The sequence below is a fragment of the Opisthocomus hoazin genome, chromosome 6 (genome assembly GCF_030867145.1).
Source record: "Opisthocomus hoazin isolate bOpiHoa1 chromosome 6, bOpiHoa1.hap1, whole genome shotgun sequence".
Taxonomy (NCBI): Eukaryota; Metazoa; Chordata; class Aves; order Opisthocomiformes; family Opisthocomidae; genus Opisthocomus; species Opisthocomus hoazin.
In genome coordinates, this window is record NC_134419.1 from 7,015,905 (window position 1) to 7,039,774 (window position 23,870).

The window sequence follows — 23,870 nt, forward strand, 5'->3', positions numbered from 1 at the left end:
GTGCCATGCCTGTGCTTGGGAATGTGTGAGGCAGGAGCAAGTGGCAGGCCAGCAACATAGCTGTGGACTGACAGACGTGGGTTTGAATTCCTTGCCTTTCCCAGTCAGAAAAAAAGGCTTGCAGATTTTCTGAGAGTAAAACAAATTGTGCCGTCACTTGCCAATGTGACTGAAGTGTAGCTTTAAAGATTCTGGTGACGTCTCTCTGCTGAGCTGGGCGTAAGAAACCATAAAGCAGTGGAGAAAACAGGCAGGTCTATAATAAGGCAGTTCGTGTCTCTGTATTAGCAGCTGAACCCAGAGTGGACGTCTGCCCAATGGATGGAAGGTGAGATCGATGGAGTAGGTTTTTCCTGGCAAAGTGTCTGTGATTTAAACTCTGCAATGGCAAAATTACATCCTGGTGATGCAGAAAGGTCTGTGCAGGCAATCCTCATAACCACAGGGAATGCTGATGAATCCCAGAGGTCTGTGTACACAGTAATGCGGTTTTTGTGTGTACTGTCACAGGATAAAGGCCCTGTTCAGTAATGCTCTGTTCTGGTTGCTGAAAGAACATTTATATATTCCTTAGAATTATGGCGTTTGTGTGATAATATTAGAGCAGCTGTTGATTTCATGGATATTATCAGCTTCTTCGGAGGGATTTGCCAAATTGGTGTAATTTGTAAAATTGTTGTTTTAATAAGCAGGTCATGTCTGAGGGAATAGGAGTCAGCGTGACCCATACAGGTTCCAATTTTCGAAGTCAGAAAAGAAACCTACAAAACACATCCCAGCATATATTTTTTCATTTAAATTTCAGCTAGCAACGACTATCTCCAGTCTGATTCAGCTGATTATATTCCAATCAGAATATAAAAGAGTGGTGATACGTCTTTATCCCCACAAGATCCTCGTGGGGTATCTTGGATTTTAGCAAAAAGCTTCACAATATCAGCCTTAGGCATTCTGACCATCAATTTTTTTCTCCCAGGTTGCGTTATTTTAACCCTAAAAACACTGGACTCACTTGTTTTCATTTTGAGATCATTTTCAGTCATTTAAGCAGAAAAACCTGTGATAAACTTCCTAACACTTTCCTAGTATGAAGTAAAATTGAGGAGACTGCAAGTATGAGTTCGCAACCTTATTGCACAGAAGTAAGATTAAAGACAGCGAACAAATTCAGAGTGTGCATACCTTTTGTATGTAAGCTGCTTCTCTCCATAAATTATGGGGTCATAATTAATTGTATTTTCGGAAGATTAAACCACTTTGAATGAATATATGATTCTCAGGAATTATATTCAAAATCAGTAAACACATTTTTGAACCAACTATTATTTATCAGCGGGGCTTTGGCATCTGGTTGTTCTGTTATAATTAACTAATACTATGCAAATACTGCTGCAGAGAATGGAAAAATAACACATTGTGTTTGAGGGGAGCAGTGTGGCAAAGGCAATGAGTACGTGCAAATATTAATTTGCAAGAGTGCGTGAAATGGCTCCTTAGCTACATTAGTGATTTGAACAGTATCAGGAATTACTATTCCTTCTGCAGTCTTCATCTATATGGGCTTTTCGGTATCAATCACCATAGCAACAACCACCGTTAGTAGTGAGACTGCAATTCAGCTGCATTATTCCCTCCATGGGAGGCCTGTCATTTTTTTCAGAGCAATGTGCTTCAAGGTCATCTTCATTTACCTCCGTCTCTTTTGCTGCCCTTCCTAGAGGGCAGCTTTCCGTGGGAAACTTGTCCTTCTAGGCATGAATCTGTGCTTTAAAGATTGGAATTTGACCCAAGCTATGTGTGAAATATTCAGATATTTGTTAAGCACACCAATTGTCTGCAGACAAAACAAATAATTTAGATACAATTAAGCCTGAAAATAAATACTAGTTAAATAAAAGTAACATGATGACAGCATTGGTAACTGGCCTCAGAGTTCCAACTTCATTTAGCCTGTCTGTACTCTGTGACCTGCTTATCCACAGTCCAGCTCAGAGATTAATTTATGTGGGCTGTGGCAGCTGGATTTGCACTTTGCACGGAATACCTGGGCAGATGGAGCTCAGGCATTCCACTCCTGCAGCCATGTGGAGCTCAGATACTAAACCTCACAGCTTAGCTGAGCTTCTGAAGTCCACCAGCCTTTCCTGCCAGTGTTGAAGTGGTGATAAATTAACACCGGATCTCTCGCTCCCCATTGCAAATGTTACTATGCGCAGATCATCCTTTGCTGTCTTTAGAGATCCGTTATCAGATTGAAGAAAACAAGAAATTTTGAGCCACACTTTTTTTAAGTTGCTTTGGGGATGGTGTCGCAAAAATACAGTGTAATAATTCATCTTATTTTCTTGTCTTCAGCATCAGTAATTGCTGTCACCCACTTTGCCACAGATTTTACCAAATAACTATCTTTCTTTAAGCCATGCATGTAATTTCAAGTGGAACTTATTTTTTTGGAAGAGAGAGATGAATTAAATATCTGACTCTTACTGAAAAGCTAGAAAATCTTTAATTAAAGATTAGCAGTGGCAGCAGCTATAGTTCATTGTACATAATTCCCAGATCTTATTAATGATGGATATCCTGTTTATTTCATACTTTGAGTTTTAGCTGGATCTGAGAATCCATGTTTGGTAGAGCTGTCCATTGCAGAAACATTGTTATATACCAATATATATTTTTTGAAATTACAGTGCTCAAAGAGAACTTTCTACTTTTCTCTCTAAGCACTTAAAAAGCATGTGGTGGAATTATCTTCATTTTTTGGTGCAGCACCTGAGCTAAGATTGTCCCTGCTGCACTAGACTACTCACTGAAGCCTCTGGTTAAATCCTGGCTCCAGGCAAGAGAACCAGCCAGTAATGAAACATGAACTCCGCAACAGCAATCTCTCTCTTTTTTATTTTTTTTTTATTTGAACTTCCTGTGTCCAAAAACTGCTTCTGCTCCACTCGCCCCAAAGATGTGGCAAGACTGCAGCTGGAGGCTGTGAGGCAACAACTGTGACAGTTGTGCTATATGTATTGGTATACAGTACAAGGCAGAAATTAATGCAGAACACCTCTGGTATATATTGTCTACAGGCTAAAGCACATGTACACTATAATTTAGATGTGATATTTTGCTTCCTAAAACTGTGAAGAACCTTAACGGATTACAGTACTCTGCAAAACTGCTTTTGTAATTATGCTTGTTTACAGCTTTGAAGCCTTTTGGTTAAACACTTCTTGACAAACTTTTCCAAGATTTCTGCTGGGATCACTTCATATTTGAAGTAGGTTTTGCACCTTAGAGTATGACATTTGTTAATTTCTTTGGTGCTAAGGAAAGCAAGCTAGTGTTTGTTTCCTTTGTTTTGCATGAATAAGCTTACAGTAGGACAGGCAGCAAAATCAAGGAAAGTAAACATATTGCTCAAGTCAAAGAAAGAATACCCCAGTGATCATTTAATTACTATTCGCTCATTTTCTATTGAAATGCTCTGGAGGCAGTGAAATGCTGTAGTGACGGGACTACCTAGGCACCCTGACAGACTTCAAAAGGAGATGTGAAGTAAACTGTCCCTGGGACTTTACTTCCCCATCCTCCTCTCTCCAGGTGCTCTGTAAGATAATTTGTAGTGCTGCATTTTATTAGGTTCTTCAGCACCAAGCCATGCAGCAGGGACCCTGAAGAGCATGAGCTTGCTGGCTCTTGGCTAGGTACACAGGAGTTGTAAGCTGCTTTTCTCCTCTGTTGGCTGTTTGTGCCAGAGCAAATCCCTGAGTGGCTGTGAGCTGCAGACTTTGCTTTATCCTGGCATGCCCTGCAGATTTTAGGCGTCAGAGGATGAAGGAAGGGTGAGAGGAACTGGGACGTTATCTGCCTTCCTGTGGGCAGCAGGAGAGCCAGCTGCACACGGAGACGGACGTCTCTGCTAGAGGCATGTGTGACCCAGAAGGAAAGTCCTATTTGAGCTAGGCTGAAGATGATCATTAGGTCTGTAAAAGAAGAAAAAAAGCATTTTTATTTCTAGAGTTCACCAGGAGGTGTCTAGAGCAGCCTTCTGTAGTGAGGGACCGGGTGCTCCCGTTTGGCACTGCCACTGCAGTGGTCCCTGTGACAATGCTGGTGGCTGTCCGGCGGCCTCCTTATTGCGGCACAGTGGTAGCAGCCATAAGTCCCAGCAGCATATAGCTGCGGTAGTTGCAGGCAGGAAGACCTGAGCACCAAGAGCTGCTCTTCTGCCTCCTAGGCCATGTCCCAGTGCAGGTGATGCCCTGTCAGTGTTGGTGCTGCTGCCCCTGGCTTTAGCTGCACCCGTGAGTTGCAGAGCTTGATTCCCCCCCACCTAAGGACTGTGGTGGCGGGAAGGGCGGGTTAGCAACAGCCAGACTGCTGTGCTTTTACACTGGAGGGAGAACTTGTAGTCTCTAGTGCCGTCATCACACTAAATTTAATTTTTGAAAAGAAATAAAATAATCACGACCATGCAATTTTTCTAGCTAGTAATTCACAAGCTTCACTGAGAAAGTCCTCATGAGAGGTTACAAAAGCTGAACTGCTTCTATTTTCTGGCTGCAATTATCAGTAATTTTATATCCATACTGAGATTTGTAGGTGCAGAGGAGGAGCTTTTGTGCAAACTTCCATTGTCTGTATCCCACACATATGTTTATCAGTCACTAATTTGCCAGCGCAGCAGATTTCTGAAGGGAAACACATACAGACAGAAAGAGGGGTGGAGCTGGGACCAGGAAAACAACGAGGGAAAAAAGATGGGCTCATTACAGTTGGGGGAAGGAAATTAATGCACATTGTAAGGATTTGCATGCTCCAAACCTTGCCCAAAAATTAGGGATCAAACAACTGTGTGAAATTTTGCTCACTGATTTATTTATTTATCAAAATTATTTATGTATCAAAATAATGGCAGAAAAGCAATTTCCTCTTCTCAGCCATGATCTGTTACAGAAACTGTACATAGCCCTAGAAATACTCCTGTTTTTCACTTCCTTTTTTAAATAGATTGGTAAGATTATAGCTGTTACCTTAAATTTCCGCTTGGCAGTTCCATATTATGCATCATCTGAAGAGAGTGTTAGGTTATACAGCTGATCAGTAGGGTTAATAGATTATTTCTAGGTGTGAGATAAGGGTAGAAAAGTATGCTCAATGAAGAAAAAGAGCAGAACTTGGGTGAAAACTGGAACATTTTAACGGTCTCAGTTCTGCCATGCAAAAGACGCAGGTTTTTTTAGATGATTCTCCATCAGACTGTGCTCATCTTTCAGGTCCTTATGAGAGAGATTGATCTCCTAATATTAGTTGTCTGATCTCAGTTGCCTCTCAGTTGGAGAGGAGAATATTAGCCCCTCCAAGGGACAGTTCTTATCCCAAGGTAGGTGGCAGGAGTTGCCTGTTGAGGGCATCTCTCTATATCCAACATACTCTACCGACTACAGAAGGAGCCTCAGCAACCCGCCTGGACCAGATGATACTTTGGTGTCTAACACCAAGTGCTCCCTTGGTGACCACACTCTGTTGCATTCAATTATTGGTATCAAGTTGGGCACACAGCAGTGTGCAGCAGAGATTCTCTTTAACGTTTTTCCTCTGTTGGAGGAAGCTTGGGTTTAGCCAGTGCATGGTAGTATTGCACCAAAGAACGCAAACCTCTTTGTCTTCTAATTAGGCAGATTACTACTCTGGTAGACACAGTAACATCTGGAAAACCTGGGACTAAATGGGACAGAGCACAGGGCAGGAGAGGAGAAATATTTGTGCTGTTACGTTCTGATGTAAAACTACAGGCTGCTTAGGTTAACAGACAGAGCCAGGCAAGCTTGCAAGCTAGGACATAAATAAGTATCCGTGTACAAGTGAAAGTGTTCTTAATTATTGAATGAATAGAGTTTCATTCCCAGGTGTAAAACAGACATGATATTTCAGTAGAATATCACTGGGTTCCTGTCATTGGCTGAAAGCTGGGATATGACAACTCCTTTACAGAGATTCTGCTGCTTTCCGGATGCACTTGCCATTGCAGCGATCGGTACATCTGAACTGTGTGGTTTATCGTAGGGGCTCTGCAGATATGACAGTAACTAGTTCTGATTCTGAAGACAAGAAGACTCCCAAATGCAATGTAGAAAAAAAAAAAAGTTGATTGTAATTTATTTGTATATGTTTATTGTACTTGTAATTTAGCAAAGCCATTACTTTCCTGTAGACAACTGAAACTGCAGAAGCAGAATTATTTTGAAGTAACTACCTAAAAGTACTTAGGGAGAATTTCTTCCAGGGTTGTGATTCCCCCACACCTTGGTGAAAGAAAGTGAGTGTGAACTGCACATTGTTGGAGTAGCTGAAAGTTTAATTTGAGCAAGCTTCGCTGGTTCAGCTGTCCGTTAGGCTTGCAGAGGAGAGCACTCCGCTTGGCTTCCTATCTGACAAACGCCTCATTTGTATGTTAATGTGAGTTGTGATTTCCAGGGAAGCCATTCAGTGTGTTGTAAAGGGCCTTACTGGCAGATTGCAGCTAAATTGATGCTCGACTCACTAAATATTTACCCTACACATCCCACTTAATATGTCCAAAACCAGGCACACTGTGAAATCCCGAAACCTGATTCTGTGCTTGTGAAAGTCAGGAAGCTGGTAGTGTCAGCGCGGAGCAAAGCGAAGCGCTGTGCGAGTCCACCGGCACGTGCCAGCACACCTCCAGCCCGCCCTGCAATCTCCCCGCTCTGTCCGTGCCGTCACCCTGTACACCGGGGCTTGCCTGGCTGCCCTTGCCTCAACACCAGGGCATTGCCACAGCTTTCCCTACCTGCAGTTCTCGCAGCCCTGCTGCCCCTTCCTCTTCAGGGCTGCCCACAGCCTGTAGAGGGTGCGTCCGATGGCACAGCCGTGCAGATGACTGCTGTGTCTTCACCTGCTCCTTGCTAAATAGTTTACTATTGGGGAAAAATGTTTTCGGTTAGGACAGCCAAGGTAATGCTTTTGTGCCCCTCGCCCTGCCCCTGTCTCAGACATTCGTAACGTGCTAAAGCTGGCACAGTGGTGAGGGGTGGTAGGTGGGAGACCTCACAGCTCACCTGTTTGTTTTTCTTCCCAAGCCTGTTCTCCCAATGAGTTCCAGTGCAGTAACAAGTCATGTATCTCCATCATCTTCGTGTGTGACGGTGACAATGACTGCGGGGATGGCAGCGATGAAAGAAAATGCTCCCCTCTGACCTGCAACCCCAATGAGTTCCAGTGCAACAACAGCGTGTGCATCCCAGAGCTGTGGGTCTGTGATAACCAGCCGGACTGTGAGGATCAGTCGGACGAGTCCATAGAGAAGTGTGGCTACGATGCGAAGGCCCTCAACACCTGCGCGGCTCATGAGTTCCAGTGCAGCAATGGTGAATGCATCCACCTGAACTGGAAATGCGACGGGGACGAAGACTGCAAGGACAAGTCTGATGAGCAGGATTGCCGTGAGTGTCTGCAGGGGTAGGGCAGGGCTGAGGGCCCTCCTTTGTGGGGGACAGGGGCCAGAAGGCTGCTGTGGGCTGTGTTTTAAGGCAAGTCTTTGATGTCTGTGCAGCAGCTGTGTGCCTGACAAGGAGTGTTTGTTTCCCAAATGGCATGGCTGGGTGCCTAGCCCAGCAGGGTCAGGTATATTCCAGACTCCTCCTGTGATTTTTCCCTGAGGATTCAGAGGGGGCATGCAAGAGCTGTTGGATGGTACTGTGCCTCAGAAGAGATCTGTTTCACTAGAAAGACAAGGAATGGAAAACAGGAAAAATGTTCAAAGCCCTCAGGCTGCATGGTGGGGTCACAGCCTGGAGGTTAGAAGCCACAATGCCAAAGGGAATATATGATCAGCAGAAAAAAAATAATTAATTTTCTGCCTCTGAAGTTAGAGTATACTGAACAAGGCAGTCATGAGCAGCACCTCTGAAGAATCCACTTTGAAATGCACTTTGAGCCTGGCTTGATAAAGGCACAGAGCTAATAAATAATGGATTTCTTTTCAGCTGGCTTTATGCATTTAACATGGTGTTGTTGATGTGCGTGGTATTTTGAATGTTTCATCCATTTTTAGCCACTAAACTGTTCAAGCTGGTCACTTACCTGAGGAGGGAGAGAGAGAGAGAGACAAGAAAATAAGAGCAAAATGTTTTGCTAAAATATTCATAATCACAAGATTGAAATAAAATAAAATATTTACATAGCTGTATACATTTAGCAGGTCTGACATTGGGCACCCTCTAGGGAGGAAGGCAGCAACCAGCTGCAGAAACCAGACATTTTTGCAAAGATACCTAAGAAAATTTACCACTTTTGCCAGCGCCATCTTTTCATACCCATGACAACATTGAGTCCAGCCTGGTGAGCTCAGAGCAGCTGTGTGGTGTGGGAGAGCCCTTCAGCGAGCTGGGGATCAGAATCTCTTCCAGGCAGAGAGAGACAGATGCAAATTCAGTGGCTTCTTTAGCAAGAGGAGGACAATGTAGTAAGTCCTGGACACCACTGTTCACACTGCAGGAGCGAGGGGGATGAGCCACAGGTAACCCTAGAGCTGTTGAGCCTTTAAAAGAGCCAAGGGCTCTTTTAAAACAGAGATGAGAGCAGAGTAGGAGATCTCAAATGCATTTTGATGGGAAGAGAGCAGCTCTGACTGCTGGGTACAAGGATATCATCGCTGTCAACCCCCTTCCGAGTATGACAGCATCCCTCAGCTACAGAGCAGTTTCACCAAGTAGCATCTCCAGACAGGCCAAGGACAGCTTCCGTGGGGCAGAGGACGCAGCTGGACGCCTCTGCAGCACAGCACTGCGCTGACAACCAGCAGAGGAAGGAGGGAATGTGGCAGAAGTGACTGGAGACAATTATACCCCTGACTAGCAGAGATTTAGCACCCGAGGTTTTTTCCCAGTAAGTCTCAGTACAGCACAGTGTTTAGCTTGTCTTCCCTGGAGAAACGAGCATGTGAGCTGCTTATGCTGCTTTCAGTCCTGTGGGCCAGGAAACAGTGGATTCAAAGCCCTGTGTTTTAGCTACAGTGGTGCTCCTCTGTACAGAGTGCCGGGTTCTGCCCTTTGCACCCGTGCAAACGAGGAATCGCCCCAGTGCCACAGAGGTACGTAAGCCTGCTGCTGTTTACACTGCAGGGAGGGGAATCTTTAAGGTAGTAACCAGGAGGGGACTTGCGGCACTGAGTGCTCGTGTAGCTGATGGGTCAACTGGGTCAGTGTCAAAACTAACGTTGCTTCCCCATCCTAAATGCAGCTGTTGCTTGGGTGCACATGTCTGTGCTAAGAAAGTGACATTTGAGCGCTCTGGAAACTCAGCGTCACTGTTTATCTGTTGTGCTGAAGAGTTTAGGGATTGACGTTTTTTTTTCCCTCTCCAGGAACTGTTTTTCTCAGATCAGTTATCACAGGCACATGGGGAGTTACAGGTGGATGACACTGCTCCATCCCCTTGGCAACAGGGATGGCACAAGTACCGCTAGGCTTCACTTGATTCAAACTGCAGATACTAGCACTATGTCTTCTCTTGCAAATGGGAGTCATATGGGGTTTGCATTGTATAAAATAGATGGATGGGAGCTAATGCTTTAAAAAAATGTCAGGAGGCCATCACCAGTCATTCATTATAATCATTTTGGGGGGATAAATGAGTAGAGCAGAAATGAAGGGTGACATTTGGTGAACAGGTTTTGGCAGCGAGACAGCAAATAAATAGGCGGGAATGAGTCATTTCAGGAAAGCTGTGTGAGAACATTGAGTGGCTGGGGTTTTTTTCCCTAGCGTATATATTCAAATATGTATATATATTTACAAAATTAACATTAGGTTGGATTTATTAGTCTCCAAATCTGGAATGGCTATATTTTAAAATGTCCTTTGCAACTCACATTAGGGCATCCAGGAGGGAGAATAAATAATGCTTACAATTGACAGCTGGAAAACAGATCCATTGAGACCTGACCTCACACTTTTGTGCCTCTGTCTCCCCATCTATAAAATGAGATTGATGCATTTTGAAAATGCTGGGGTTTTCTTGAGATGAAGTTAATTTGGGGGAAAAAATACCCAACAAACAGAAAACAGAAGAATCACAGCCTCAGACTTGGAATCTTGAATATATCTACTGACTTTGAGCAATACAGCTTTGTGCCCAGTATTTGCAAATGGGAAGTGTGTCTGTTTGAGTGGCCCTGTTAATTTAGCAGGGCTTTCATAAATTGTTTCGTATTTGATTTGCAGAGCAGAGGAGATGGCTATAAAACTGCTGAGACTTCACTGATTTAAACCCCCAAAAATAGCATGACAATTTTCTGAACAGCTTGTGCAAATAAACAGCACAGCTCTTGCCTCTCCTTGGGGTATTGCTCTGCTTTGGGAATGGCCCTGATGGCGACCTGCTGTCAGCTCTGCCAGTGGTGCCGAGATGGGTTTGTGTCCCGGCTTCGGGATAACAAAGTTCCTAGCCCTCTCCCCTCAAATTTATGCTCTCCAGGCCAGGTGTAAACATAGCGTTCTCTCTCCTCCTACTGAAAAAGGCACCAATAGAGAAATGCTGTATATGCAATTTAATAACTTTGTGATTAGTAAGGGTTGTCACTGTATATCCTCTTTTTGGATGTCCATTAAGAGGTGCAGGGGCTATTTCTCAAAGGTCTGAACTTCCACAGCTCTGCTGGAGTGAGGGGTGAGCCAGGAAAACAAACCTGGTCTCCAAATTTCTGTCTCTTCTTCTGGAAGCAAAAACTTTGTGCAGTGATGTTGTACAGTCCCGTATCTGTGGTTTGCAGTCCTTGTAGCAACCAAGCTGGGAGCCGTGCTGTCATTTTTCTCTGTCTTGTGCCTTTGCAACATTGTCTTTGCAGTTCCTGCAAAATTCCCCTTCATTTCAATTTGTTTTAGGATTAGAAACCTTTCTATTCTTAGCATGTAGCTGTAACTGCTTTCTAGAAGAGCTTTGAAGATTACAATTGAGGACAATTAATAGGTTTTATAACGGCTGCCTTCCAAATCTGTAGCTGTTGTCATGCAGATTTACTTGATAAACTGGAGACTCATTCCTAATGCAGGAAAGACAAGACACTTTAAGGACATGTCGCACTTTTGTGGGGGGTTAGTACTTGTGGTTAGAAGTGGAGGACCATCCTTTCCTGTCTCCACATCTAGAAGTTGCTACAGAAAAGGTGAACTGTTTCATGTTGAGGGTGAAGACAAGAAATAATTGTGGCAAGGGAATTTTCAGCTAGACAGTAGGAAAAGCCAATGGCCACAGTTTAGCTTGGTCAGGGTTTCGTAAGGGGAAGATGGTCTCTCTGTTGCCAGGGCTTTCTCCGGGCAGGTGGTTGTACATGGCAGGAACAGTTCAAGCAGAAGTGCCTCTGCCTCCCTGCAGGAGCTCTCAGTGTCACTTCCAGATCTGTGGTCTGTGATTGTCCCAGACCACAGCTTCGTTTCTTCCTCTCCTTCGTTTTTCGCTGTTTAGAGCAGCAGTTCCCACGTGCTTGGTTTGGAGCTGCTGTCCCAGATGTTCCACTAAGGTTCCCCGTTTCTGTGCCTGGGTTTATTAGCTGGAATGTGGCAACACAGCTGGTCCTATAACTATGCTTATTGCTTGGGATTTTTTTCTTGCTTTGCAGCTTTTTATGAATATAGTGCATATGGCTTTCCTCTCAAAGGAGCAGTGCTATTTCCAAACTTCTCTCATGTGAATACTGTATATTTCTAAAGGCAGGATTTCTCCCTTGCCTCACCAGCCCTGCAGCTGCTGCTTTTCCCGTTTCATGTGCCCTTCACTAGCTGAAGATGCACTAGAGCTAAGTCCAGTGAAGCAGTCGTGAATCTGCATCCTGCATCCTGTGGGATGCAATCACAAATAATACTGAGCCTTTGTGCAACTAATACTTTATGGTATCAATGGTAGCTCTCTTCATATCTATGGCTCTTCATGGGTTGTCTGAAAGTAGTAATTTTTGTATTAGAACCAATTGTCGAATTGTCAAGGAAGGTCTGCCATGTAGCTCTTGCCTCCCATGTAGTAACATCATTGCTGACCTCCTCTAGCTGTGCAGAGGTAGTGATTTTCTGTACCAGGACGCAATCAGCAAGATGGAAAGGCTAGAATCAAGAGTTCTCCAGCGTGCACTGACTTAATAGATTTTCAGAAAACATCTGTAAGATGGGCCTCTCAGAAGTAAGCTGCATAACATGTCCCAGGAATGAGGAGCCTGTTTTGCCAGTGAGCTAGAGGCTGCAGCCCTTTGCTGGCCCGCAAGTGCCTGTACCCTTTGTCAGCACAAGTCTGGCCCTAGCTAGGGAGGTGTCTCACTTAGTGTAGCCTTCTGGAGGAAACATGACTGCTTTTAGTATGGTCAGTGTACTGTGATTTTTTTTTTTCCCCAACTTTGCTGTTCTTCAGATCTGTTTTGACTCTGTAATAATCTGACCTGTGCAAATGAGCTCCAGGCATGAAACTTGCCTGACACTCCTTTGGCCTACAGCCTCAAGAAACACCAAGCTGCCATGCAGTGGAGCTCTTCTGCCTTCCAGTGGTCTGTTAGTTCATGGGCATTTAGTAACCCGAATGATCATGTCTGCATTGCTAGCTTCGTCCCTAGTGTGACCACATTGGCTTTGGCAGAGTCAATACATGTCTCTTGCCCATGCCCTTAGCCTGAACATGTTTTGAAATACATCTTAAATATTATTTTTTTCTGAAGGAAGGAGAGCTGAGGAGCAGTTGCCTTTGCCTATGCAGAGCCACTCTGCACTCCTAGTTGGGAAGCAGCCTGGCCTCTCGCATAGACTGAAGACCCCAGAGGGGCCCCACTGCTCATAGTTTTGCTGCCCACTTGCTCTCTTGTGTCTCACCCAAGAAGCTTCACTGCCTGCACTGATTCTATTTTTACTAGATCTGCTCAAACAGGCTTTGGGCCTCTTTTCTCCAAGAATGTAGACGGTGACCTGGAGTGACAGAGCGGCACAGGAGGACAGTGGCTGAGGAAGCTGCTGCCTCTGTTGCTTTGGTGGAAGCAGCCAATGCTAAGTGCCATTTGCTGACAGTGGATGCAAAGCTCCAGCAGTGTCAGAGGCACGTGGATAAAAGGTACCACACAAATGAGTCAAGTCCTGTGTGGCTAATGCTTGAATGTGTTGTCTTAAAGCTCTGGTGACCTGCCGGCCAGATGAATTCCAGTGTGGCGATGGGACTTGTATCCATGGAGCAAAGCAGTGTGACAAGGTGCACGACTGTCCTGACAACAGCGACGAGGCAGGCTGCATCCAAGGTAGGTACAGACAGCCCTGCACTCCTCATGCTCTGTGGTGTAAGCCTGCGAGAGCTGTGTGGCCGCTGGAAAGGGGAGAGGCCTGTGCTGCTCCTCTGGGCCATAGCAGGCTGCTTCCTCTAGAGCGTTTTAAGCCATTCTGGCAGTGGGGTTATTTGGGAGAGATGGTTGTGCTGACCAGGCAGACTGCATGTCTTGGAAAGTTCCTTGCATGATACTCAGGCTTAATGTTCACTTGCTTAATCTCATTCCATTTCTGCTAATGACACCCTCTTGAAGCTTTATGTCAGGCTTTTTGTTGTCATGAGCCTCCTCTAACTTAGTTGCTTTCCTCTCTTGCCCGACATGACAGAGTCAGCATGTGAAAGTCCCAGCAAGTTTCAGTGTAAGAGTGGAGAGTGCATTGACGGAGGCAAAGTGTGCGATTCACATAGAGACTGCAGGGACTGGTCTGACGAGCCTCTGAAAGAATGTGGTACAGTACTTGCCTTCTACATGTTGCTCCTGTTGTAACTGCTTCCCCTCTCCTCCATCTGGTGCTCACAGCTTTGAGTGTAACCACATGTAGCTGCTAATGCTATTTCTCACTCTGCCTCTCTTTCCTTGCCTTTATTCTCTCATAACCCTTCATATGAATATAATTAGTAGCATGGTCTGATCATCTGCAAGTTTGAACTGTGCCCTTCTCAGCTCGGCTTTTATTCTTGGAGAGATGTATGAATTGAGCACGGGACTAGGAACCAGGAATTCCTCCTCTCCAGATAATAGGGTCCTCCACTAGCATGGACCAGCTTATTTAGCCTCATTGCCTAATTTATCTTTGAATTGTAGGACGATGATAACATCATAAACATTTAGCATTGGGAACACACGTTGAAGGTGAAAACACACAGAGTGGCAGCAATCACCAAGAGATCACTCCAGCCATTTCTGGGTTTTACATGTGGCTGCTGCTTCCCTTAGAAATGACGGTAGGTTGCTCTCTGCAGCGTCCTGCCATCTCTGGGCCACGAGAGCCAGGTCTGCGTCTGGGCTGTCAAGAGTCAGCAGAACGGAAAGCCCAGGCCACAGAGCTGTGCCGCTCTGCCTCGGGCATCCCCTCTCTCATGTTTCCCGCCGGGCATTGTGGGCACCAGGCCCATTCTGGAGCATTACTCAAACAGACTTGGCTTTTTCACCAGTGCAGACATGTCTCAGAGTGGCATCCCTTTCCATGGCATCACGGAGCACCAGTAGCATGGAGCTCAGTGGCTGCCTTTTAAAGAACTCCCATTCAGGAAGAACTGTTGCTCTCTCCTCTGTACCAGACAAGAAGTGCGTGTGCATGCCTCGTGAGGATGCTCTTACCTTGTGCTTTCAGTATGCCCTTGCTTTCTTCTGCACTAAACTGCATCTCCCTGTCTTTCTGAGTGGGTGTTGCAACTTGTCTGTCTGTGGACGTCACCCAGCAAAGCTGCAGCCCAGTTTGTCTCAGGAGACTGGGCAGTGGTACGGCACATCTGGGCTTGGTGCTCAGCCTTACGGTGGTGCCATGGCTGACTTGGTGCAGTCCCAGGCTGGCAGGGAAGTGTCTTTTGAGTTAGGAAGCTGAACAGAGAATAGCCCCCAAGGGTTTCTTTAAGAGTGCAGAGTGATGTGGACTGCTGTGAATGTAACGCTCACCCACAAGTAATCCACGCAGAAGGCGGGAGGTGCAGGACATGCTCCTCGTCTTGGTGTGTCTGTCTAGCTGCGTGCTAGATGCTGCAGTGCCCTCCGAGATTGCCCCGAAAGCAAGGCAGAAGACAGAACATCACTTGTCTTCTTTTAGGCAGGCAGTGAATGTACTGCTGAAGTCTGGGGAGTGGGCAGCAGCTGCCCAGCAGAAAGCCAACAGGCTGAGGTCTCTGCCTGGCTCCTCATCAGCTCCTGTAGAGAAGTGCAGCAAGTGAACCAGCACTTGTTTTACAGTTTCTACATCCTTTCCACAAAGCACGTCTGAAACCATGGGGATCATCTGAGTGAGGCTTTGCTTGTTAGTCAAAACAGCCCTTGCGGTATTTTGCAGAGAGCAGTTGTGCGTGTTTATGCCCCAACTTGCTAGAGGCCTGTGCAAGTGTAGGCATGGGTGATATCCATTAATAAACATCCTTGAACAGTGGCAACGCACAGTGTGACTCTGTGGACACCTGCTTGGAGCCTAGTGAACTGGCTCTATTAATAATGTGTTGATATCTATATGTATGTGTCTTTGATAGGAAGGTGAAAGCACCCCAGAGCTGAGATGGGGTTGCTTCTGGCATGGTACTTTCCTAGTCTTGCTGATATAATTAGTTTGTGCTTGTTTTCGTTTTCTTCCAAGAGCAGTTGTTTAATGGCTCTGCTGTACTGCTCACCTGCAGTTGGCAAGGAATCAAGAAGTAAAAGATAAATTAAAAACTTGCCTTTAAGTTGCATTGTAGATTGAGGCAAATAAGTTTTGCTTGTTCTATGTCACAAATGAGTGGTTAGGTCGTTTAAACAATCACTCAAAGGTTTTGCAAGAAAAAATTTTACTGAAAATTTAGAAAATGTGATCTTACAAAGTTCATTGGCAAGGTTCGCTCTATTACTTATTAAATGAATGGAATAGTAAATCAAAAGGGGTTTTGAATAGAAGATGAATTATACAGAGGGAAAGAAAAGTATAAGGGGATAGGGGCACCCTCCCGTTGAGTCACCAGGTTCAGACTGGACCCCCTTGCTTTCTAAACTGCTTCTCAGAGAGGAGCCTAGGTGTGGCTGAATGCAGAACCGGCCTTAGACTACAGCGGCTTATATCTAAAGGATATGTTCAGCAGCAATTCAGGATGTGTTCACAGTTTAAAGAAAGAGAGAATCACAGGAATTTAGCAACTACTAATCACTGGTTAACTTAACATTTACAGAAGTGATTAAAAAGAGTTTGCTATTATGATCACAGTTATAGAATATTATGTTTTGAATTGATTCACACACAAAAATTCCCCTGGAGTTTGGTGAAACACTCACTTCAAATCAAATGATTTCTCAACGGGCAAAGGTTGAGTCTGAAGGAGATCAGCCCAGGTATTCACGAGTTACTCTGAGAAGCGTCCCACCCAGAGGGAGTTACTGGGCGCAGCCCGCTGCAGACCAGGAGAGCTCAAAGGGCCTTCCTTCCCTGGTACCGTTGTTTATAGGGTCTCAAGATGATTGACTTTAGGCATCAGCAATTTTCCATCCCGGTCATAATCCACATGATGCAATCCTGATATTTAGACAGCAACTGTACAACTCCAGTACTACCCAGAATGTACAGTTCTGACATTTACCAGGCGGGTGCGACTCCAGGCATCAGGAGTTCCAGGTGCAGTCAGGGAGCACCCGATCAGCCCAACTCACTGCTCTTGTACAAAGGCAAGGAAAGTGCCAAGCTGTCCCGATGCACTGCACACCAGCTAACTATTCCTGCAGTGCAAGCAGGAATACAATGTTGGCTGGTTCTGGGAGTGACAGGTGTGAGGAGGTGCTGCACCACCACACCGGTATCCCTGAAATCCTACAGCTTCTGTTCAGTCTTACTCAGGAAAAGGACTTTCTCTTCACCTTGTGTAGGTTATAAGAAACGTTATTTTTGACAGGAAACCAGCTTTCCTCAACCTCTCATTCAGTTCTAGTTACAAGGATCCATTTAGTCATTTCATCATTTGAAAGCAGGATCAGAGAGGTGGCCTCGGTTTAGACAGGGCCTCAAGAGAGGATGGGGGCTATTGCTTCATAAATTGCACACGTGGGCTGATGCAGGCTGCCAGCAGAGACTGTTGTGTGGGAGGTGTTTGTGGGAGGACTGTGTCTCAGTGCTAATGGAGTATCTCTCACTGACTGTACTTTGGTGTTTTCTGGAATTTTCACATAGATCATTCCTTGGAGCTAGATGGGAAAATAGTACAGTATTTCAAAATAGCTGGCCCCTGGGACATGAGATTCCCCCAGCATGAATTATTAAAACTCAAAGAGACTGTTCAGAAAAGTCAACATGAACCAGCGCACGGGAAGAAAGAGTCTCCTGGAGAGAGCCCTTGGGTCCCTTGGAAGTTCTTCACATGTGGCAGAACACGCTCAAAGCAGCAGCTCTCTGATGGGATGAGATGCAGAGATTCACATACGCTGTATCCCCGGGGCTCCCTGTTCTATTAGCCACTAGCTCTCAGTCAAAATGATCCTACAGTGTTCGTTTGGAATAATAAAGAGCAAGAAAGTGATAGGGTGGTGGCTTACTGTCTGTGAAGTCACTTGTGTGCTCTATGGGGCCAGCTCCTGGCTACCAAAAGCTGATCGATACAGGAAAATTTCTGAGGACCTATCTTAATTTTATTCAGTCTTGCAACTAAAAGCCCTCCTTTGTCATAGATAATCTGTATCTGCCTTCCAGGTATTAATGAATGCTCTATGAACAACGGTGGTTGCTCACACATATGCAAAGACTTGAAGATTGGTTATGAATGTGAATGCCCGCCCGGATACAAGCTTCTGGATAAAAAAACGTGTGGAGGTAATTTACATGCAAACAGCAGTCCCTTGTGTTTCACCATACAGAAACGTGATTATATTCACTTCAGCATTGCTCCATCACAGATGGTTTGATTTCAAGTTATTGATGGGTTTCAAACACTCCTTTCAGACATAGATGAATGTGAGAATCCAGACGCTTGTAGCCAGATCTGCATTAATTACAAGGGGGACTACAAATGCGAGTGCTACGAGGGATATGAGATGGACACCCTGTCTAAGAACTGCAAAGCTGTAGGTAAGAGAACGCCACAGGCACTTAAACTCTGCTTGCTCAACATCACAACTCCGATAAGAAAACATGCTTGCAGGGCTGAGGCTAGAGGAACAGAAACAAAAGGCAACTAGCAAAGCAGGCAAGCAAAGACATTTCATTTTGAGCAGCACAGAACTGCTGCACTGACAGCAGATGCGTCTCTAGGCAAGAACTACTGATCATGCAGATCAGAATATTTTAACAGTGTACAGAGCAAGATTACAGTCGCTAGTTGGCTGTTTGAAGCTGAAACTAGAAAAGAAAGTTTCTTGACAAGTGTTATTAAGAACAGTGCAGCAAAAACTTTTAGTGGCAGTAGTATTAAAAGGAAGAAAACATCCCAATTAAAGCACGGTGGGTTAGCCAGCTCTCCACCCTCCCAGCCTCTTACACCAGCATGAACACCAGCAGTTGGCTTGACCTTCTTGCAAAAATGGATGTTAATGTCAGAGGGATAGAAAGTTGAATTGTGCAAGACTGAGCATTAGCTATGCTGGGCATTGCTTTAATGGAAATAATGGGTCTCTTGGGGAAGGGTGAGTTATCTGCAGTACAAAATTGCTTCTCTAGTGTTATCCTGCACATCCATATGGCCTCTTTCTTCCCAGGTTCGATATGATATGCACAGTCCCCTGCTGTCCTCATGAAGCCTGTTGGTCTCAAACATGCAGTGAGTTAGGACTGACCCAGATCCTGGGACACTGATCTGCTTGTTGGTTAGAAAATTCTACTGTGCCTGCGAGTGTGTGCTGGGAGCCCTGCAGCACAATGTATTCCAGAGCTAGAACCTTGTCCTAGCTCTTCCCTTTCAGTATCATGCTCCTTGATCCCCTTTTATCCTTCCCAGTGGAAGGACACTCTTCACTAGGATCTTCTACTGGCCACTGTTGCAGACAAACCAATCTAACCCACTCACGCTCATTTTGAGCCTCCCATCCTGTCTCTCTCTAAAGCAGGGAGGTGCTCTCCTGTCTTTTGGAAAATTCAGGTCAACTTTATGCTTCTTGAGAGGCTCTGGCCTGGGCTGGCCTGAGATCACAACTACAGTAGCAGTATCATGGGATCATGGAGTCGTTTAGGTTGAAAAAGACCTTTAAGATCATCAAGTCCAACTGTTAACCTAGCACTGCCAAGTCCACCACTAAACCATGTCCCGAAGCACCACATCTACACGTCTTTTAGATATCTCCGGGGATGGTGACTCAACCACGTCCCTGAGCAGCCTGTGCCAGTGCTTGACAACCCTTTGGGTGAAGAAATTTTTCCTGGTATCACCAGCACCCAGGCTGCTGGCTCTGGCCCCACAAAAGAGAGATGTGAACTGGCTGAGCCCAAGTGCTCGGATGGATGGTGTGAGTTCTGCGTGCACGTGACAGTCTAAAATTCCTCCCTGGCAACCAGTCGTGGCTTTGCTGGGTTCAGTGTGGCTCTGTCATGCCTCAAGTCTGGCTGCCTCCCATCCCTCCAGCCAGCCCAGAGGGCTGTCTCTTCCTTGGCCTAGCCATGAATCACCGAAATCTGGCCAACGTATTTTGTATCTAAAATGTGTAACTAAAGGTGAGGACGTTCCCCAGAGTTTTGCTTGTGGTTTAGCAGAATGGGCAGAGCAAGACCCATTGTGCGGCTAGTGACCACAGAGGTGCTGCAGTCCTCCGTGTCCCCGTGTGGTAGCTCTGCCCCTGGAAGCTGCTTACATTTGCTTCTGGTGTGGGGTGAAGCAGAACTACCAGTGACTGATAGTTCTGTTGTTGTTTGAGAAATGAAACCTGCATCCAGCCCTTGGGTCAGTTGCTAAAATGACAAATGTCCTTGTTTTCTGTGGTAGGCAAGAGTCCGTACCTGATCTTCACCAATCGCCATGAGGTCCGTAAGATAGACTTGGTGAAAAGGGACTACTCTCGCATCATTCCCATGCTGAAGAATGTCGTGGCGCTGGACGTGGAGGTGGCAACAAACAGAATATATTGGTGTGATTTGTTCTACCGAAAAATCTACAGGTAAGGGGCAAAAGAGGATGTGTGTTTTGGTACCCTCCCAAAGCTGTGGTTCAGTCTGTACCCCTTACGCACAATCTGCAGAGAACAATGCAGGGTACAGTGAACCTGAGGGCTTTTCCTCCATTATTGCATTACCCATTGTGACCCAGACTTTGTCAGCTTTTTTAGGAATTGATAAAGAAATCAGGGGCTTGTGCAGTTATCTGGTTTGATAAGGCAGGAAGGCTTTTCGTCAATAACAGATCCTGCTGCATTTGTGCAGTTGCACGTAGACTCTTGTTTACTGAATCACAATATTGCTAAGCAGTGCTGCGTGAGACCGGTGCTGCGCTGTGTGCTTGCTGTACGTGCAACCACAAAGGACTTCGCATCTGCAAGCACTAAGGAGGCAAATGGTGGGAGCAAGGAGGCAGCCACACAGATGCTAGCTGCCCACTGCAGTCTCTGGCGGACTGGATTTAAGTTCACAGCACTTGACCACAGTACCCGTTCTGTAATTCTCATTCTCCCTCCTCCTTCATCTGTTTTTATGGCATCCATCACAGCATTATGTACCAGGGATTGTGAGGGTGCTGAGTCAAAAATGTATTTAATTTATGTGCTGAAAATCCCCTGTGTGTATGCTGATTTGCATAGCTATTGCCCCCTATTGCAGCTTCCACAGTGATTTGTTCTGGATTTTAGCTAATGATCAGGCAAAGGTTGATTGGTTTCAGTGCGTGGGAGCCAAGGCAGTGTTTCTGCAGGCTGTGGTAGCTCCCATGCCATCGGCAGGGGAATTTGCCCACGCTGTGCTGCGTATTAAGCACTCGAGTAGCTAGGCAGGTACCCCGAGCGACCCTGTGGGGCTCTGAAGATGGGGAGATGGTTCAGAAGAAAGCTGGCTGCTTTCGCTCTTGATTCTGTAGGCACAGGCAGGGGTAGGCAAGGGCTTCGTATTCATATGCAGAGAATTACTCAAGATACCCTGCTGCTTCTGCAGCTCTGACAGTGAATGCCCTGCGGCGCTGGGGGCCCCTGAGCAGTGTTCATACCCTGAACATGGCTGTACCAAGACTTTTTCCAAACAGCAGAATTTTTCTCTTTCTTGCTCCTGCTTGCATTAGCTTTGTTGGAAGTCCCACCTTTTCTGCAGAGTAAGCTGTGCAATCATAATGTAACAACTAAGGTTCCTGATTAAGATACTGCTACTCTCCCTAATGTCAAACGCTTCTAAACCAAAGGCCACCATGTCCCTCCAGCAGAGAACAGGACTCTGCCTGCAGCAGTCCTCTAGGGAAAAGCAGTCTATAGTTGAGAAGCTATCACAAGGTGAAACTATGGTACTGGACGTAATTACTGACAAGAGATCCCATCTTTCTTAATGCTCACCGCATTTGCCTTTCTAGACCCTCTCCTGTCGAGGTGATGTCCCCGTTGGGGTGTCGGAAGATATTTTACAGTATTTAGTTACTGGGAGAATTGAAATGTCACCTGCATTCCAGCCCTCCCATTCTGAAAGCCGCGGGAGCCTCTCTCAGCTTCCCCACCAGTGCAGTGAGTCACGCTGAGGGTACAGCGCAGCAGCTCACCGCAGTGGTGGACGGGAAGCGTTGAACATGGCTGTTTCACTGGGGAGCGATTAACTGACCTGGAGTTGTCTAGTTAGAACCTGTGGTGCCCATCAGAATAAAACAGGAGTCTTGGGACCATTGTCAGACGTCCTGCAGAACCCCAATGGTACCGTTCAGTGGGCACTGGGTCAGAGAGAAACCAAAACCATTCCTTGTAGTGAAGGTCAGTAGCTTGCTGTTAATCCAGCCTGACTCTGCATAGCCGTTCCTGCCTGGGCCACAGACCAGAAACAGTGTCAAGAGTTCCTGGGTTTAGACATTTGTTTCCAAGTCTCTGATCTGGTACTTGAGAGCTCAGCTCCTGTATGACTTACTGTCCCGTTCCATGGCCAAGGGCAGGATGGGCAGTGAGCAGATGTAAACCATCTAAAAGGTTTCAAGGATGGGGGGGGGGGGGGGAACTTTCTGCTCTTTTGTAAGTTTTCTAAGATGTACCAAGTTATTCTAAGAGCCAGACTAAGCTCTTAGAAACACTGATGCAGACTCAGAATAATTCTATTTTAGTTCACTCCATCCAATCGATACTGGTGCACGTGCAACAGAGCAGAATCAACCTGTGTGCTTGTATGAGCAGCACGGAGTTATTTGTGAAACAGCCATGTGGGGTTTGCTGCCTTTCATTAGTGTTTTGAAAAATTCTGAGGCTACCACTGCTATTTAGTGAACATTTTATTTGTATCTAATGAGATTGCTGCCAAATTCGTACAGCTCCATGAATTCCTTTGATGAATCATAATTAGTTACCCAGGTTCTAATCCTGCAATGCATTTAAGCACGTTTGTTTGCATGCTAAGTTCAACTCTGTTCAGCAAAGCACTGGAGATTACATTTCTGATGTCCATAAATCCCATGAATCAATGCTATTGGAGTTAACATGCCTGAAGTTAAATGTTTTGCTGGCTTGGGCAGTTATAGCAGGAAGCAGGTAGAAAAATAAAAAGATGTTTCCCTATTCTGGAAGTGCCTGCTGACCAGATATAGGGAAATAAAAACACGTTGTAGGAGAAAGTGGAAGGATGCAGCATGCAGCTGTAAAGGTTTTTATGTCAATCATGCTGCCACATGTGCGCTGTCTTGCCGTGGGAGTGGAGTGGTGCTACCTGGCATTCAGCTGCCTGAGGTCCAACCCCCTGCACATCTGCACGGCGCTCTGTGCCGTGTGTCAGCGCAGTGACGAGTCCTGTCTTTGCAGTGCCTACATAGACAAAGCGAGTGACACAGCTGAGCAGGTGATTTTGATAGACAGCCAGCTGAACTCTCCCGAAGGACTGGCAATAGACTGGGTTCATAAGAATATCTACTGGACAGATTCCGGAAACAAGACCATCTCAGTGGCCACTGCAGATGGGAGCAGGAGGAGGACACTTTTCAACACTGACCTGAGTGAGCCAAGAGCCATTGCTGTTGATCCCACACGGAGGTAGGTAAAGACCACGGACACTCCCTTCACTAACAGGGGCATTCTAGTCTTCTTTCTGCCTCTCTTACAAACTTGTGGGTGGTGCTCATCTCATCAAGACTTACAGGTGTCCTGCAAGGTAGATAGATCCATTGAACTTAAATAGGACTGCTGAGATGGTTCAGCTACATCTTTGGAAGGCCACTGCTGTTAAAACAAGTTCTGAAAATAATGGTCAGGTCGTGTTCGACGGGCCTGAGCTGGTCCAGGCACACGGGTTGTGCTGGGAAATGAAGTCGTCTGTCTGACGTGTAGGGGCTGCTTGGACAAAGGAAGCCCACGTACCACATAGCAGACACACCAGGAGATAGTTCTCATGGGGTTATTGAGGTGGGGTTTTGCATTCTGGTGCAAGTTTTGTGGCAGAGTATCCTCTGGGACAGTGTGGCTTGCTAGGTGCGTACCAGAATTAACTGAAGTGGCTGAGGGGCTTTGCTATGTTAAGGAGAGAACACTGCACCTCCTACTCCGATCAGTAGGGCAGAGTTCTGACCCTTGGGTCCAATTTACTGTTTTCTTGCATCTGTCTCTTTCAGGTTCATGTACTGGTCTGACTGGGGAGACAAAGCGAAGATCGAGAAAGCTGGCCTGAATGGCGTGGGGCGGCAAGTGCTGGTGACTGACAACATCGAGTGGCCAAATGGCATCACACTTGGTAAGTGCCCAGGTTAGAGCTACAGCATCCACTGCGGCTGACGTAAATTTATTCTTACTG

At 45.8% G+C, this 23,870-nt stretch overlaps 1 protein-coding gene across 4 annotated transcripts in view; it reads left to right on the top strand.

Moving 5' to 3' along the window:
• The window catches only part of LRP8 (LDL receptor related protein 8), a 198,359-nt gene that overhangs the window by 162,988 nt on the left and 11,501 nt on the right, over nucleotides 1-23,870 (top strand). For 2 of the 4 annotated variants that reach the window (XR_012764382.1, XM_075424452.1), the window contains exons 5-12: nucleotides 7,098-7,460; nucleotides 13,160-13,282; nucleotides 13,635-13,757; nucleotides 17,694-17,813; nucleotides 17,943-18,068; nucleotides 19,912-20,083; nucleotides 22,889-23,116; nucleotides 23,692-23,810. Coding sequence is in view for 2 of the 4 variants with exons in the window: in XM_075424452.1 (XP_075280567.1) it covers nucleotides 7,098-7,460; nucleotides 13,160-13,282; nucleotides 13,635-13,757; nucleotides 17,694-17,813; nucleotides 17,943-18,068; nucleotides 19,912-20,083; nucleotides 22,889-23,116; nucleotides 23,692-23,810 (1,374 nt within the window). In the remaining 2 variants the exon portion in view is untranslated. The remainder of the gene's footprint in view (nucleotides 1-7,097; nucleotides 7,461-13,159; nucleotides 13,283-13,634; nucleotides 13,758-17,693; nucleotides 17,814-17,942; nucleotides 18,069-19,911; nucleotides 20,084-22,888; nucleotides 23,117-23,691; nucleotides 23,811-23,870) is intronic. The other 2 variants (XR_012764383.1, XM_075424453.1) reach the window with 1 other exon arrangement.